General features: G+C 42.5%; 1 protein-coding gene across 2 annotated transcripts in view; it reads left to right on the top strand.

Annotated features, from left to right (window-relative positions):
• The window catches only part of MYH7B (myosin heavy chain 7B), a 77,428-nt gene that overhangs the window by 19,658 nt on the left and 38,833 nt on the right, over nt 1–18,937 (top strand). For both annotated transcript variants that reach the window (XM_033962997.1, XM_033962996.1), the window contains exons 8-15: nt 100–123; nt 2,543–2,635; nt 9,056–9,119; nt 9,212–9,310; nt 9,908–10,011; nt 11,904–12,042; nt 14,287–14,405; nt 16,253–16,402. In XM_033962997.1, coding sequence (XP_033818888.1) covers nt 100–123; nt 2,543–2,635; nt 9,056–9,119; nt 9,212–9,310; nt 9,908–10,011; nt 11,904–12,042; nt 14,287–14,405; nt 16,253–16,402 — 792 coding nt within the window. The remainder of the gene's footprint in view (nt 1–99; nt 124–2,542; nt 2,636–9,055; nt 9,120–9,211; nt 9,311–9,907; nt 10,012–11,903; nt 12,043–14,286; nt 14,406–16,252; nt 16,403–18,937) is intronic.

The raw sequence follows: 18,937 nt of genomic DNA, 5'->3' as shown, positions 1-18,937 counted from the left end.
GCAATTTACATGATGCAGGCTGAGGAGATAACAGTTTTCATTTCAGTGTTACGTTTTGTATTTTAGAATAAAATTGTGTTTTTTTCCCCCTTCCTTTAGCAAGAAATTGCCACTAAGACAGGGGTGAGTATTACATGTTTCAAGATTGGGCTCATTTTGACTATTAATTGCAAAACAAATTCTCCATACAAACTGTGCATCGTAATCCTGGTATATTGTGGTAACAGCTCGGGAAATCATAAGTTCAACATTATAAGGCACAATCCTTCGTTCTGAGCAACAACAAAAAAGACTTTACTGGCACGCCCTCATTCCCACCATACATGGTCCCCAAATGTCCTTCAGAACAGTTTCCCAACCTTCTAAACAGCCCTGTGAACATTAATGTGGAGGAAAGAAATGCTTAAGGGAGTCAGAAAGAAGGCACTCAGAGTGTTGTTTCACAGTTCAATGACCAATTCAAATAAAGCGTCGCAACAGAAAGTATTTTCACTTATCTTTTAATATGCAGAATCACTAGCCTGCCCCGACGGGACCCGTTTTGCCACATAAAGGCTTTTTCAAGGGTTCTTAAGGAGCTCAACTCAAGCGTCCTTTCTATTTTATCTGTTGTGATGCTTTATTTGAATTGGTCATTGAACTGTGGAACAACAGTAAGGAGGAGGTGTGGAATTGAGTGGGTGTTGGAGACCCTCTAGACCTCTTTCCGTGCTGGACACTCGGAAGTGGGGTGATTTGCCATTGTGGATGTTTCCACTTTACCTCACTTCACCATCTTCTACACCTTGTTAGTGATATATACAGCGAGTCCCTAAAAGGCAAGAGGCATTGAACAGTTCAGCTGAGCAATGGAGTTTGCAGTGTTGAGCTGGAGACGGCAGCACACGTGAAGAGAAGAGGAAGGTTTAAATCATTTATTGAAGGAAAAACTTCCCTCCTCTCTCCGGCTAGAGGAATCCCATGCTAAATGTAAATCGGGTCTGAAGACCTTCCTATGATCAGAATCCCACCTCATTGTGCCCGCTTGCCAGATGGTCGTGAAGATGGGGTTGCCAGATTTTACATCCCTAATCCCGCCCCTACTGCTTGCTCCGCACATGTGTGGATGCCGTCTTGTCCGACGCAGTTTTGGGGGAAGCTTTTCAAAACCCGGACAAAGTGCCAGGTTTTGAAAAGCCATCCGGTGAAATCCGGACGTCTGGTAACCCTACATGAAAAGGACATTGGTAATCTTTCCTATCCCCAGATGTATTTCCTTTCTGACTAAAGTCTGACTGCTTTGTTGGAATAATTGTGAACTGCCTAGAAGGGATCCTAATTAGCTCTCGTAAATGTTGAAACAAGTTAGTATAAATAACCAAGGGCTCCTTTTACTAAGGCGCATTAACCAATTTAGCTCACGCTACAGATTAGTACACGCTAAATGCTAGTCTAATGGGCGCCTTAGCATTTGGCGTGTGCTAATCTTTAGCGCGCTCTAAATTGATTAGCACGCCTTATTAAAAGGACCCCTAAGTCACTAAATACAAATGCTCAGAGCACTCTGGAGTAGGCCCTGCCATGTCAATGACATGCTAGACTTTCTATAGGCCCTACCTCCACTTACAACCTGCTTTCCCAACTCTAGGCCCACAGATGGCCAGAGGGAAAGGTGGGGACTATGGGGGCAGCTGTGTGCTGATTCGATAAAAACAGAATATTAGCTATGTAAGAGGAAATACAATCATGTACGCCTGGTCGATGGCAGACATTAATATTGGCATCTACCTGTGACACTTATATGTATAACTTACAGTGTTTTGTAAGTTGTAATACACCCACGCCCCACTCAAGTCACACCCCCTCATGCTCACACACTTAGTGAACTGTGCACGTAGGTTACGAGAGAGTGCTGGAAAGTTCTCAGTCCAACCACGAAAAGAATGACGTGGATATGGTTCAATCAATGATCTGAAACAATGTCAGAATTTAGAATTGGCTCTTAATGTATTAAGACAGTGGTTCCTAAACCTGTCCTGGGGGACCCCCAGCCAGTCAGGTTTTCAAGATATCCCTAATGAATATGCATGAGAGAGATTTGCATATAATGGAAGTGACAGGTATGCAAATCTCTCTCATGCATATTCATTAGGGATATCTTGAAAACCTGACTGGCTGGGGGTCCCCCAGGACGGGTTTGGGAACCACTGAAATAAGATAACACTTTTTTTCAGCTCAGAATTTAGGAAGTTGGTTGGTTGGGCTGAGAACTTTTCAACACCTCCTCATATAGTGGTCTTGGACATATGTGCATAAGTGTGTATCGTATAGGCCAGTGATTCCCAACCCTGTCCTGGAGGAACACCAGGCCAATCGGGTTTTCAGGCTAGCCCTAATGAATATGCATGAGAGAGATTTGCATATGATGGAAGTGATAGGCATGCAAATTTGCTTCATGCATATTCATTAGGGCTAGCCTGAAAACCCAATTGGCCTGGTGTTCCTCCAGGACAGGGTTGGGAACCACTGGTATAGGCCATTATATTATCTGTGTTTTTTACAGGGAACCCTTGAAGACCAGATTATTGAAGCTAACCCAGCCATGGAGGCCTTTGGAAATGCAAAGACTCTGAGGAATGACAATTCGTCTCGCTTTGTAAGTACGGTGCTTGGCTATAACAAGGGCTTCCTACTTCTCTAGACAGCAACCACCCAATGCCCTTTGACAAACAGGGAATTAATAGACCAGGTCTGCAGAGGAGGTAGAAATGGAGTTCTTCCGCTCTGTTTGGTCACCTTCATGTCATGTTTTGGCGTATGTGGTTCAGTGAAAGATGAGGCTAGGATGCTTTGGTAAGGGGATGAAAGACTTTCCTGAAAGATTGCCCAGTGGCGGGCTTCTGTAAGATGGGCTAAGAGAAGAGAAACGAAGGGACCTTATCACAGTATTTTGCTAACACTCATGTTACCAATCTTCCACAAATATTTGGGGAGAGGTCCAGTCATAGGTGCAGAGTGGGCATGGAAACATTAATCAACAATAAATATTGTAGTTCTCTCCCCCTTTTCCTATTGTATCCTAAGAAGTATGTTAAGATGTTAGTCTTTGTGTACTTTTGTCAATGTTTTAATTATTATTGTACAACGCTTAGTATTTTGATAGGCGTTTAATCAAATCTCCAAATAAACTTGAAAACTTGAAACTTGAATAAGCGTGCAGTAACTGGCTAACACAGGGTTAACGAGAGAGCAGCTAGCACCCCCTAATAGGAGGCAGTAGACACTCCTGTATTAAATGTCCATGAATTGGAACAAGTTTTTAAGTTTTATTTAAAATTTTATTAAATCGCTTATCCGATTTCTAAGCGATATACAATAATTAAAAAAGGTACAGGAATAATACTTACAGACATAATAATAAATACAGAAACAAAGAGGGGGGGAAGGGAGAAAGTACACAGTAAAGGTAAAAATATCGCGGTAGGGGAAGAGAAAGATGGAGGCGTCCAAGGTGATAAAGGCCAAAAGGTAGATATGGCAGATCAGTACCTAAATTACCAGGTGTTATAAATTAAATGCCACAGTAAATCTGGACTTAGCACACGGTATAGTCCTGAGTTAATATATGCTAAGCTCAGGTTTTGCCAAACTTCAGTAAAACTGGCCCCTACGTGGCAAAGTCCACTGGGAAGCATTTTAGCATAGAAAAATAAGCCGCGGAAGATCTCCTTGAGCTGAGAGGAACTAGATCCAGGTGAAAGGATTCTCCACGGAGAGAAAAAGCGATCCACTTTGGCTGAAACGGAGAAGGGAAAAGTTTGCTGCCAGTTAGAGAGGATTCGCAGCTGCCTTCATGCTCAGATGTCCTACTGATGCAAGTAATCGGGTAACAAAAACTTGTGCAGCTCTGGTGAGAGGCAAGATAAGGACATCTCACTGAGGGTCAGTTATCTTTCTAGTGAAAACGATCTGTGAAGACTGTTTCAGTGAAATTCAGAAGTAATGAACTGCTGCTCTACATGGTTTGGCATGGCAGTACAGGCAGTTCCTGAGTTACAGACACTCAACTTAAGTACGACTCGTCCTTAAGAACGCATTGCGGCTTCATTTGAGCAGGATTTCCAGCGGCTTAGACTCCTCCTGCAGAAGATTCAGGAATGATGTATGGCCACATTAAGAACAGTGTGTGGTTGTGTATGCTGTACCTTCCAAGCCGCCAAACTAAACCCTTGGCTGGCCCAAATGGTTCTCAAAGCCCACAATTACCTCGACTTCAGAAAAGCACTTAAAACCCACCTATTCCGAGACCAAGACCCTTAATGCCCCTTCTTCTATCCTCCCCCTCCCTCCTACCGAAACTTCTCCCCCCCCCCCCGTCTCCCTCCTTGCTGTTTGCAAATCTATGATCAATTTGGAATGTAACCACTTGTAACTTCTTTCTCTTTGCTATTCGCAACTCTACGATCAATTTGGAATGTACCCACTCGTAACTTCTTTCTCTTTGCTATTCGCAACTCTATGATCAATTTGGAATGTAACCACTCGTAACTTCTTTCTCCTTGCTATTCGCAACTCTACGATCAATTTGGAATGTACCCACTCGTAACTTCTTTCTCTTTGCTATTCGCAACTCTATGATCAATTTGGAATGTACCCACTCGTAACTTCTTTCTCTTTGCTATTCGCAACTCTACGATCAATTTGGAATGTACCCACTCGTAACTTCTTTCTCTTTGCTATTCGCAACTCTATGATCAATTTGGAATGTAACCACTCGTAACTTCTTTCTCCTTGCTATTCGCAACTCTACGATCAATTTGGAATGTACCCACTCGTAACTTCTTTCTCTTTGCTATTCGCAACTCTATGATCAATTTGGAATGTACCCACTCGTAACTTCTTTCTCTTTGCTATTCGCAACTCTACGATCAATTTGGAATGTACCCACTCGTAACTTCTTTCTCTTTGCTATTCGCAACTCTACGATCAATTTGGAATGTACCCACTCGTAACTTCTTTCTCTTTGCTATTCGCAACTCTACGATCAATTTGGAATGTACCCACTCGTAACTTCTTTCTCTTTGCTATTCGCAACTCTATGATCAATTTGGAATGTAACCACTCGTAACTTCTTTCTCCTTGCTGTTCGCAACTCTACGATCAATTTGGAATGTAACCACTCGTAACTTCTTTCTCTTTGCTATTCGCAACTCTATGATCAATTTGGAATGTAACCACTTGTAACTACTTTCTCTTTGTTATTCGCAACTCTATGATCAATTTGGAATGTACCCACTCGTAACTTCTTTCTCTTTGCTATTCGCAACTCTATGATCAATTTGGAATGTAACCACTCGTAACTTCTTTCTCCTTGCTATTCGCAACTCTACGATCAATTTGGAATGTACCCACTCGTAACTTCTTTCTCTTTGCTATTCGCAACTCTATGATCAATTTGGAATGTACCCACTCGTAACTTCTTTCTCTTTGCTATTCGCAACTCTACGATCAATTTGGAATGTACCCACTCGTAACTTCTTTCTCTTTGCTATTCGCAACTCTATGATCAATTTGGAATGTAACCACTCGTAACTTCTTTCTCCTTGCTATTCGCAACTCTACGATCAATTTGGAATGTACCCACTCGTAACTTCTTTCTCTTTGCTATTCGCAACTCTATGATCAATTTGGAATGTACCCACTCGTAACTTCTTTCTCTTTGCTATTCGCAACTCTACGATCAATTTGGAATGTACCCACTCGTAACTTCTTTCTCTTTGCTATTCGCAACTCTACGATCAATTTGGAATGTACCCACTCGTAACTTCTTTCTCTTTGCTATTCGCAACTCTACGATCAATTTGGAATGTACCCACTCGTAACTTCTTTCTCTTTGCTATTCGCAACTCTATGATCAATTTGGAATGTAACCACTCGTAACTTCTTTCTCCTTGCTGTTCGCAACTCTACGATCAATTTGGAATGTAACCACTCGTAACTTCTTTCTCTTTGCTATTCGCAACTCTACGATCAATTTGGAATGTACCCACTCGTAACTTCTTTCTCTTTGCTATTCGCAACTCTACGATCAATTTGGAATGTACCCACTCGTAACTTCTTTCTCTTTGCTATTCGCAACTCTACGATCAATTTGGAATGTACCCACTCGTAACTTCTTTCTCTTTGCTATTCGCAACTCTATGATCAATTTGGAATGTAACCACTCGTAACTTCTTTCTCCTTGCTGTTCGCAACTCTATGATCAATTTGGAATGTACCCACTCGTAACTTCTTTCTCTTTGCTATTCGCAACTCTATGATCAATTTGGAATGTAACCACTCGTAACTTCTTTCTCCTTGCTGTTCGCAACTCTATGATCAATTTGGAATGTACCCACTCGTAACTTCTTTCTCTTTGCTATTCGCAACTCTATGATCAATTTGGAATGTACCCACTCGTAACTTCTTTCTCTTTGCTATTCGCAACTCTATGATCAATTTGGAATGTAACCACTTGTAACTACTTTCTCTTTGTTATTCGCAACTCTATGATCAATTTGGAATGTACCCACTCGTAACTTCTTTCTCTTTGCTATTCGCAACTCTATGATCAATTTGGAATGTAACCACTCGTAACTTCTTTCTCCTTGCTGTTCGCAACTCTATGATCAATTTGGAATGTACCCACTCGTAACTTCTTTCTCTTTGCTATTCGCAACTCTATGATCAATTTGGAATGTACCCACTCGTAACTTCTTTCTCTTTGCTATTCGCAACTCTATGATCAATTTGGAATGTAACCACTTGTAACTACTTTCTCTTTGTTATTCGCAACTCTATGATCAATTTGGAATGTACCCACTCGTAACTTCTTTCTCTTTGCTATTCGCAACTCTATGATCAATTTGGAATGTACCCACTCGTAACTTCTTTCTCTTTGCTATTCGCAACTCTATGATCAATTTGGAATGTAACCACTCGTAACTTCTTTCTCCTTGCTGTTCGCAACTCTATGATCAATTTGGAATGTAACCACTCGTAACTTCTTTCTCCTTGCTGTTCGCAACTCTATGATCAATTTGGAATGTAACCACTCGTAACTTCTTTCTCCTTGCTGTTCGCAACTCTATGATCAATTTGGAATGTAACCACTCGTAACTTCTTTCTCTTTGCTATTCGCAACTCTATGATCAATTTGGAATGTAACCACTCGTAACTTCTTTCTCCTTGCTGTTCGCAACTCTATGATCAATTTGGAATGTACCCACTCGTAACTTCTTTCTCTTTGCTATTCGCAACTCTATGATCAATTTGGAATGTACCCACTCGTAACTTCTTTCTCTTTGCTATTCGCAACTCTATGATCAATTTGGAATGTAACCACTTGTAACTACTTTCTCTTTGTTATTCGCAACTCTATGATCAATTTGGAATGTACCCACTCGTAACTTCTTTCTCTTTGCTATTCGCAACTCTATGATCAATTTGGAATGTACCCACTCGTAACTTCTTTCTCTTTGCTATTCGCAACTCTATGATCAATTTGGAATGTAACCACTCGTAACTTCTTTCTCCTTGCTGTTCGCAACTCTATGATCAATTTGGAATGTAACCACTCGTAACTTCTTTCTCCTTGCTGTTCGCAACTCTATGATCAATTTGGAATGTAACCACTCGTAACTTCTTTCTCCTTGCTGTTCGCAACTCTATGATCAATTTGGAATGTAACCACTCGTAACTTCTTTCTCCTTGCTGTTCGCAATTCTATGATCAATTTGGAATGTACCCACTCGTAACTTCTTTCTCTTTGCTGTTCGCAACTCTATGATCAATTTGGAATGTAACCACTCGTAACTTCTTTCTCCTTGCTGTTCGCAACTCTATGATCAATTTGGAATGTAACCACTCGTAACTTCTTTCTCTTTGCTATTCGCAACTCTATGATCAATTTGGAATGTACCCACTCGTAACTTCTTTCTCTTTGCTATTCGCAACTCTATGATCAATTTGGAATGTACCCACTCGTAACTTCTTTCTCTTTGCTATTCGCAACTCTATGATCAATTTGGAATGTAACCACTCGTAACTTCTTTCTCCTTGATGTTCGCAACTCTATGATCAATTTGGCATGTAACCACTTGTAATTTACTCTAACCAATGTGAACCGCCTAGAACTCTTCTGGGTATGGCGGTATACAAAAATAAAGTTATTATTATTATTATTATTATTATTATTATTATTAGAGGGAACACTGGTGGGGACAGTTGGCCCTTTTGTCAGTTGGGGGCAGAGGTTGGCAGCGAGAATCTTAAAATCTACAAGTTCTGAGTTACATACAAATCCAACTTAACAACAGCTTGAAAAACATGACTCGTTCTTAACCTGGGGACGGCCTGTACTTAGTTAATTTTAAATTTAAGGAACATTTCATACATAGCAGATTATGTGCAAAGGTTTTAGGAATGGCAAATTTATGAAAACGGGGGCGTCACGCACAAGACTTGTGGGGTTTCCATGGGTTTTAGCATCCAAAGCCCAGCTTATGTAGGTTACACAACAGCAGTCTCCTAGTGAGATGACCTAAGTCACAAAGAGACCGCAGAAATTGTCTAAGGACAGACAGTCAGTGGCAAAACTGAGGGTTAGAACTACAGCATTGAGATCAAGAGACTTGTGCAGGGTCATGCAGAGGTAGAAGCTGAGGATTGGAACTCATACCAGAAGTTCTCCTTACTGTAAGAAGTCGACTCCAGACAGCTTAAATTTCTTACATATAACACTGAAGCACAGGAAAACACGTTTATTGTAACCCTGTGAGTATTCTACAACCTATGTACCATGATGTAAACCGCCTAGAACTCGCTGGGTATGGCGGTATATAAGAATAAAATTATTATTATTATTATCATAACCCTATGAGTGTTAAATGTAACCCTATGTATTTGTAACACTGAGCTCTCAGAGGAGGACAGGATATAAAACCAGATTAACAAATAAATACAAATGCAGTAGTGTGTAGGGAAATGAAATTCATATGAAAATGAAATAGATAAATTTTTTCTATTTTCATCCAAGGGCAAGTTCATACGAATCCATTTCGGGACCACGGGAAAATTGTCATCGGCTGATATTGATATTTGTAAGTGAAGAACTTTCTAAAGATGTTTTCGTAGACCTCTATCAGCTGTCATTGTCATATTTTATTCAAATCGTTTTTGTCTCCATGTGTAGACCTGTTGGAAAAATCAAGAGTGATCTTCCAGCAGCCAGGAGAAAGAAGCTACCATGTGTACTATCAGATCCTGTCTGGGAAGAAGCCTGAGCTTCTAGGTGAGCAACACCACCCATGCGGTCAGTTGGTACAGGACAAGAGATCAGCACCATAGCAGGGGCTGTGTGAGGGCTACGACTACACAGGTTCATTGGGTAGGAAAAGAGGTAGGATTCCCACAGAATCAGATGGAAAAGGCAATAGAGATGACCAAGGGGAGGAATGAAAGTTGACTTAGGAGTCCATCAGGCTTTAAAATCTTTAATCTGACATCTAGGTATATCAAGAGGAACACAGCACTCATGATGACCCAACATGGCTGCCTTTCACCATGACTCTGCCTTGGGTGAATCTCTTCATAAAGGCAGTTCATAAATAAATAAGAAAAGCAGGTCTTTTTGGTGGGAGAGTTGTTGTTCGCAGTTGGTGGGTAGAAGTAGAGAGATGATTTTCGTTGGGTGGATGGTGGAGGCTATATGGTGTTGATGGTGATAGTGGATGGTTATTATAAAATATCTGGGTTCTAATATGTAATTATGGGGGTTATGTTTTGCTTACTTGCTTGTGGCATCCATTTGATGAAACATACAGTAAAACAGATGTAAGTAAATACCTACAATTCAAGACATGCTTCTTTTCTTGACCTATTTTTGCAGACATGCTGCTTGTGTCCAACAACCCCTATGATTACCACTTCTGTTCACAAGGTGTAACTACAGTGGACAATCTGGATGATGGTGAAGAATTAATGGCCACAGATGTACGTATGTGTAATTCCATTTGCTAGCCAAAGGTAGAGCATTAGCTCCACCAACGTTATTGAGACATGTGTTTACCAAAGGGACAGAGCTGTCCCCAAGTGAGTTACTGATGAGCATACGCCCTGCAAGCATAGACTGACTCCAGTAGGGTCATCAAAATGTGTGTATCCCGAAGAGAGAGGGGCCACTAAAATTCATTCCCACAAAGGGAGAGAGCTGACCCAAGTAGGCCATCCAAAAAGGTACAGTGTTTCCCAAAGGAACAGAGGTAATCACAGCAAGGCCTCTGAGATTTCCGTATATCAATGTATTGCAAACTGTGTGCCGCAAGACACTGGAAAGGAGGAGAGGCACCGGCGCGTAACGTCATCGCATTAATATTGGTGCACCTCAAGCCGTGGCCACCACTTTTAGTGTGCCGCTACTCGACAAAGTTTGTATTACACTGCCTTAAATGATGCAGAGAGAAGCCTAGTGATTAGAGCAGAGGCCTAAGAACCAGGGAAATCATCATTGAAAATGAAATCCCACTGATGCTTCTTAGGACCTTGGGGAACCACTTCTCCCTCCAATGCCTCAAATCGTACCTAGAGTGTAAACCACCCGAGGCACTGAAATATCTGCTGTGCTTCAACTACCAATGAAAAGCTTCCAGGCTAGACCTGGGGATTTTGTACATCTAAGAATATGTAGAAACTTGGTCCACATTCACAACTGCACAGCAGTGACTAATTGTAGACAAAAAATATGAAGCCTGTGCAGTATACAGAGTCCCATTGAGATGAAAAGAACCCCAACTTATCTAATACTTTGGAAAAGCAGAGCAAGACAAAGTGCTGCTGCTTTTGGGGTATTAGCTTCTATGCCAAAGTCTAGTGATGAAGATCAGGAGAGTTAAGTAAATAGAAATTTGTACACAATTCTGAAGGCTGAACCTTCAAAAGATATAAACAGGATGGAGTCAGTCCAGAGAAAGGTTACTAAAATTGTTGATGGTCTTCATCATAAGGTGTATGGGGACAGACTTAAAGATCTCAATATGTGTACTTTGTTGGAAAGGTGGAAAAGGGGAGATATGATAGAGACATTTACATACCTACGTGGCATAAATGTGCATGAGTCGAGTCTCTTTCAGTTGAAAGGAAGCTCCAGAGTGAGAGGGCATGGGATGAAGTTAAGAGGTGAGAGGCTCAGGAGTAATCTAAGGAAATACCTTTTTTTTTACGGAAAGGGTGGTAGATTACTCTCCCAGTAGAGGTGGTGGAGACAAGGACTGTGTCTGAATTCAAGAAAGCACTTGGGATCTATTAGGGAGAGAAGGAGATAGTGGATGCTGCAGATGGGCCGACTGGCTGGGCCATTTATCTGCCATCATGTTTATATGTTTCTAAGATTTCACATATTTAAATCAGCAAGGCTATATAAGAATCAATGATAGAAAAAGTAACATCGGTATGTATATGCCAAGGGACACAATATGGGCAATCCTTCAATGTTTGCAAATATATTTCCTGTTTTAGAAGGGCTCTACATGTAGCCACAGGAAAATGTCCACATCACATCTCTGGAGTTGAGATTTGGAGGTGTTTCCCTCTCAGGGGTTTCAGACAAACTCAAAGCACCACAAGTTTGAACTTCAGAGCCTGGCTTCTTTGAGAAGTCTTATAAAATGTGTCACAAGCAGAAGTGGCAGAATTTCTGCTCCTGTGTGAAGTAAGGCTTCTTTACGCATGCAAAATGCAGCGCAACACTGCTCTATTACTTTGACTGTGCACCTTTGTCGGAGGTGCCGTGTGGACTTAAATGTCCCTTTTGCTACCTAGATGTAATATAAATCTGCTCCTCTGATGACGGTTGTGTCCTTAAAGTCCTCTTGGCTTTCTTTTTCCAGCATGCCATGGATATCCTCGGCTTCAATACGGATGAGAAATACGGCAGCTATAAAATTGTCGGTGCCGTCATGCACTTCGGAAACATGAAGTTCAAACAGAAGCAGCGAGAGGAGCAGGCTGAGACGGACGGCACAGAAAGTAAGTAACTGGGAGAGTCCTAAGCACGAAGCTCAGAAGACCAGTAGATCTTGCAACGTAATGACATAGGAAAGATTTGTCCATGGATTTATTACGAGTGTTTGCTGAAGGTTTTAGAGTACACGGATTGCAATGGAAGGAAAGGGCATAAGAGTTGCTCTTTTGGGTCACCTCAAGGGTCCTTCTAGCCCAGTATCTGGCTTCTAACATTGGCCAGAGCAAGTCAGAAGTACCTGGCCAAGTCACAAAAAGTGGCAAGACTCCATGTGCCTTAACCTCAGGGACAAGCAGCGGATATCCCCAGGTCTGTCTAATCCAGGGGTGGGGGAACGAAGGCCGTAATCCAGTCAGGTTTTCAGGATTTCCCCAATGCACTGCTTCCATTGTATGCAAATAGATCTCATCCATATTCACTGGGGAAATCCTGAAAACCTGACTGGTCCTTGCTCCCCACCCTTGGACTAATCCTTTCTTAAGCCCAGCTACATTCACTGCTGTTACCATTTCCTCAGACAGCGAGTAAATTTTATATATGGCACCTACGAAAATCAGTGCTTAGCGCCGAAAATTAGTGCTTAGCGCTGTTCTGCAGCTAAAGTCAGGTCTAAATGTCTGCATCTAAGTTCTGCGCACCTAGGGCGTATTCCGTAACAATGCGCCAAACTTTTAGGAATGCTCCTAATCTGCCCCTGGCCCCTTTTCAAATGCGCATAACTTAACTGGCGCATGCTTCTTATAGAATCGTGCTTTCCAAGTTGTACGTGTAATTTTTAATTAACACAAATTAGCATCAAGTAGGAGGTGTCAATTGCCAATTACTGGTGCTGATGAAGGCGATTAATCAATTAAGTTGTGTGCGCAAATCATCTGTGCGGACCGGTTTGCGTGCACAATTTAAGGAGCAATATACAGAATTTAGGTGTGAGTTTGTAGAATTAAGGGTAACATTACCAGATTTTCTCTTTAAAAAAAAAGAGGACATCTGGCCCTGGCCTGCCCCGTCCTCCCCCAGCCCCGCCCCCACACGAACCTCATGTCTCCTTCCCCAAGCTCGGGGCCATGTCTGGGGGATCTCTGCGCATGATATCACGCACATGCATGTGATGTCATAACATCAACGTCGGTACATGCGTGGAGGCCCTCCAGATGCGGCCCTGAGGGCAGGGCTTTCCAAAACCCGGACAAACTGCTGGATTTTGGAAATCCCTCCGGGACCTGGACAGTCCTCTAAGAAGAGGACATATCCGGGGTTTCCCAATTGTCTGGTAATCCTAATTAGGGGGGCAAATTACTATATTAAGAACTCTATTTAAGGCACCTACGAGTCCTGTTCTGTTGGCAATGGCTCCAGTGACAGTCCCAATACTTTGATATCAACCGAGAGCCATCAACAGCCCAAAGATTGTAGTGCAGTGCATGAGAGAGATTTGCATATAATGAAGATGACGAGCATGGAAAGTTCTCATCCATATTCATTATACAAAACACAATATATTGGGACACTAATACAATTTAAGTAGCTTCAATGAATTCAATACTTTAAAATAAAGAAGCTCAAACAATACTTCCATATAATTTATATTTTTATATAATTTATTTTTTTCAATAAATATCTTGACAATTCAACACACATAATAACCATAATAACATTGTTCTCAAGGTTCTCATTGTGTGATAATGAGGAATGGATATTATGCGTGTTGAATTGTCAAGATATTTATTGAAAAAAGAAATATTATAAAAATATAAATTATATGGAAGTATTGTATGAGCTTCTTTATTTTAAAGTATGCATATTCATTAGGGATAGCCTGAAAAATCCACTGGCTGATGGTCCCCCAGCTCAGGGTTGAGAATCACTGCTCTAGTACCACACAAGAAAGTAGTGGGCATCGCAAACTGTGTGCCGTGGCAGATTCCAGACACCAGTGCCAGGATGCACCTCTCAGTGAGAGTCTCATCCTGTAGGTAGTCAGCTAGTGCAGACAATTCTCCTCCTCTCTCCGCACCTCCCCTCCTCCAGGATCCCCCACAAGTGAAGTGACAGGTTCAGGGTCGCAGCTGGAGGGCAGATGTCAACGTGATGACATCTCGCATGTGTGTGACATCATTGCATCGACATCCGCACACTTCCAGGTGCCTTCCGGCCAGGGCACCAGGTTCAGTGTGCCGCTGTGCCAAAAATTGTGCAGGACACTGCTATAGTGTGACGAGCTGACAACAGATGTATTGTGACTGTTTCAGGTACAGACAAGGCTGCCTACCTGATGGGAATCAGTTCAGCTGATCTCGTTAAAGGGTTGCTGCACCCCAGGGTAAAAGTGGGCAATGAGTATGTGACCAAAGGTCAAAATGTGGAACAGGTATGTGCTTTTCATGAAACCCTTCCAGGGTCTCCTTTCCTCTCCTATAAAACGTTGAATCTCTTGCTAGTCAAGTCTGGAAGGAAGTCTCCTCCAAGGTAGGTGGAATGACACCAACACGCTTATGGCCGTAAAGTGTCGCTGTTGAGCATACAAGTGCAACGGGCAACTCATCATAACAGGGCAGCCTCTACCAAATTGTTGGTCATTGTTTGGCTTTATATAGTAACACATTCATGAGTAAAACTTATAATCAATGCACAAAAATGTAAATAAAATCAATTAAAACAAACACAACACTCATTGTAACAAAAAAAATTACAAAATCACATACTGAACTCTTTTGTCATGGCATTCTTAACCAAAAGAATACGGTCAATCTGATCTACTGTGCCTTAACCCTAAGTGGCATTAAATGGCACAAATGCGTAGTTAAGACCATAAGAGTTGCCACACTGGGACAGACCGAAGGTCTCCTCTTTCCAACAGTGGCCAACCCAGGTCCCAAGTACCAGACAGAAACCCAAAGAGTAGCAACATTCCATAGCTGAGATTGTGATGTCATAATGCCTCATTCCACCAATGCCTAAGAGCCAACTGAAGGTCCATGAAGCCCAGTATCCTGTTTCCAACAGTGGCCAATCCAGGTCCCAAGCACCTAGCTATATGCGTAACTGTACTTAGGTGCTATTCTATGAACCTGAGACCTAAATGTTGTAGTGCAACTATAAAGGGCAGGTCAGAGAATGCCCACTTTAGGTGCAAGTGCTCATGTCTGAATTTAGGCACATGCATGCCAGCGTATACTCCATTCCAAACTGGCAATTTCGTGTACAATTGCTATTTTAAAATCGGTGCTTAGTGCTCTTTCTTGAATCTACCCCTCCGTCTCTAATTCCCTTTGTTTCTCTTTAGATTGTGCTTTCCATTTTTTAACCTCTTTCAGAGCTCTGTTAAGCCACATTGGAATGCGTTTTATCTGGACATCCAAGATGACCTTTTTTTAAGGTCTCCTTGCCTCAGGCAGATTTTTAACCCTTGTAGCTGTTCCTTTTAGTTTTATTGGCTGTTTTAATGTATTATGTATATATTTTGTTACCCGCCTAGTTAATAGGCAAGTTATAAATGATAAAATAAATTAAATTTTATCAATCTCTCTTTTTAAAATGGTACATTATTGCAGTAATTGTATTATTTTCTGGCTCTAGCAGACACTTTATTCCAGTAAAAACTAGATTTCATTGATTCTGGGACCAGTTACTCCATGAAGCAGTCACTTAGAGCATTTAGGGGGGAATTCATCAAGCAGCGTTAGGGCTTCAAGTGGCGTTTAATGACTCTTACAGCAACTTAAAAGCCCTAACGCTACAGGGCCAAAAATAGTGATGATATTTACTGTGTATTACTAAGTAATAAGATGCAAAGCATGCATGTACAGACCCCTCCCTGGCCCCAACCCCCCCATGTAGAGCCCCCTTGCCCCCCCCCCCCGTGGTGGTCCAGAGGGGTCCAGTGGGATCCAGGAGAGATGCCCTATCACTCCTGGGCACTCCAGCACCATTTTGTTAGTAGGGAGCCCTACATGGGGAGGTTGGGGATGGGGGTTATGTACATGGGGCGGCTTAGGACCACGAGGGGTCTGTTCGTGGGGACGTTGTGGCCATAGGGAGGGGGAACTTCATCCTTGAAGCCAGCCAGGGAGCAATCAATATGGGGTAATTAAAATCACCCGTTATTATTGTGTTTTCATGATTAGCAGTCTGTCTAATCTGTTAGCGTTTCGTAACCACAGCGCTGACTCCTTCCCTCTGTTTGATATTATCCATCTCCTGACTTTGTTCTCTTAGGTTATTTATGCAGTTGGAGCACTGGCCAAAGCCACCTACGACCGAATGTTCAAGTGGCTGGTGACCAGAATTAACAAGACACTGGACACTAAGTTGGCCCGGCAATTCTTCATCGGAGTCCTGGACATTGCAGGCTTTGAAATCTTTGAGGTGAGTCTCTGCATGTAAAGCACCTGTAATAACGCCGCGTACAGTATACGGTATTACAGGAAGTCCTGCACTTTCTTCCACTATTCAAATTCCTCTTTTAAGGGCTATGAAAAGACAGATAGAAAAGTGTTTTAATTTGAAATGAAATAAGACATCTCAACTTAATCTAATCTAATCTAATCCTTAGGTTTGTATACCGCATCATCTCCACGTTCTTAGAGCTCGACGCGGTTTACAGTAGGAGAAATAGGAAGGAACTACCACAGAGGGTTAGAGGTAGAAGTGTGAAGAAAATTTAGAGGACTTGGGATGCCAAGATATAAGAGTTTCCTTGATTCCTAAGTTGGAGGGAGACTTACATTTTTTGAGAAAAGCCAGGTTTTCAGATGTTTGCGGAAAACTTGGAGAGAGCTCAAGTTCCGAAGAGGGGAGGTAAGGTTGTTCCAGAGCTCAGTGATTTTGAAGTGAAGGGAGGTCCCTAGCTTTCCTGTGTGGGAAATGCCTTTTAGCGAGGGGAAGGGTAGTTTTAATTTGTGGGAGGATCTGGTGGTATTAGGGTTTGAGGAATTCCAAGAAAGAGGGATAAAGGGAGGGAGGATACCATATAGGATTTTGAAAGTTAAACAGGCGCATTTTTAGTGGACCCTGGCGATTATCAGAAGCCAGTGGAGCTTGGCCAGGTGCGGGGAGGCATGGTCAAATTTATTTTTAGCGAAGATGAGCTTGGCCGCGGCATTCTGAATCCGTTGGAGTCTATGGAGGTTTTCCTTAGTTAGGGTTAAGTAGAAAAACCTCCACAGGCACTTAACTTCTTGTATCATCTCATTTCATTTTGAAAACAAAGGAAAAAAAGACGCAATTAGGCAGAGCCCCACCCAGAGCCTCTACAAAGAAAAATACACTGCTGCCAGCATTTAAAAAAGACTCTCAAGCTCTGCACCTTTCCCTTCCTCTCATCCCTGCCTCCTATCCAAATTTTGCGTTCCCACTGCCTCTCAGTCCTGCCCCATCAGTATTGTTTCTCAAATCTTCATCTTGTAAATTCTAGCCCAGTGAATCGCGGCAAGTTCTGTAGACCGCCAGTGCCTGCACCTCTCCTCTCCACGCCTCTTCAGAAGAGCACCCCCCACTGGCGGCTCAGGGTGTTCATGCTTACACAGACATCGGCGTGATGATGTCCCACATGTGCATGATGTCATCGTGTTGATGTCTGCGCACTTCCGGGTGCCCTGCAGCCATGGTCCGCTGTGTAGCGGTTTGTGGCTCCAGATAGTTTGTGAGACACTGCTCTAACCTAAAACATTTTGGAGCCCAGCCCACAGCTGAGAGGACAGGGTCATGCCTGAAGGTTTTCTAAATGTTGGTAGTGGACTGGAAGGAGACCCTTCTGACTGAGTCTCTGACATGCCCAGAGGAAGGCTACTAAAATGGTATGTGGTCTTCATCATAAGGCGTATGGGACACACTTAAAGATCTCAATCTGTACACTTTGGAGGAAAGGCGAGAGAGGGGAGATATGTTAGAGACGTTTAAATACCTATGTGAAGTAAATGCGCAAGAGTCGAGTCTCTTTCATTTCAAAGGAAACTGTGCAATGAGAGGGCATAGGATGAAGTTAAGAGGTGACAGGCTCTGGAGTAATCTAAGGAAATACTTTTATACAGAAAGGGTGGTAGATGCATGGAACAGTCTCCCGGAAGAGGTGGTGGAGACAGAGACTGTGTCTGAATTCAAGAGGGCCTGGGATAGGCACATGGGATCTCTAGGAGAAAAAAAGAGATTTTATTTATTTATTTTTAGGTATTTAGATACCGCCTATCAAAGTTATCTAAGCGGTTTACAATCAGGTACTCAAGCATTTTCCCTATCTGTTCTGGCAGGCTCACAATCTGCCTAATGTACCTGGGGAAATGGGGGGATTAAGTGACTTGCCCAGGGTCATAAGGAGCAGCGTGGGATTTGAACCTACAACCTCAGGGTCCTGAGGCTGTTGCTCTAACCACTAGGCCACTGTTTCCTCCCATAATGGTTACTGTGAATGGGCAGACTAGATGGGCCATTTGACCTTTATCTGCCATCAGGTGTCTATAACCATAAAGCTCTATGACCTCACAATGCAGGTGTAAAGAGCCTTAGCCTATAGGAAGAGGAGATGCAAATGTTAAGAGCCTTAGCCAATAGGGAGAGGAGGAGATAGAGGATGCTGCGGATGGGCCATTTGGCCTTTATCTGCCATCATGTTTCTATAACCATAAAGCTCTATGACCTCACAATGCAGGTGTAAAGAGCCTCAGCCTATAGGAGGAGGAGATGCAAATGTTAAGAGCCTTAGCCAATAGGGAGAGGAGGAGATAGTGGATGCTGCGGATGGGCCATTTGGCCTTTATCTGCCATCATGTTTCTATAACCATAAAGCTCTATGACCTCACAATGCAGGTGTAAAGAGCCTCAGCCTATAGGAGGAGGAGATGCAAATGTTAAGAGCCTTAGCCAATAGGGAGAGGAGGAGATAGTGGATGCTGCGGATGGGCCATT

This window comes from Geotrypetes seraphini, chromosome 11, assembly GCF_902459505.1.
Source record: "Geotrypetes seraphini chromosome 11, aGeoSer1.1, whole genome shotgun sequence".
Taxonomy (NCBI): domain Eukaryota; kingdom Metazoa; phylum Chordata; class Amphibia; order Gymnophiona; family Dermophiidae; genus Geotrypetes; species Geotrypetes seraphini.
Note: the sequence above shows the minus strand (reverse complement) of the source record. Positions and strands in the feature narration are given on the sequence as shown.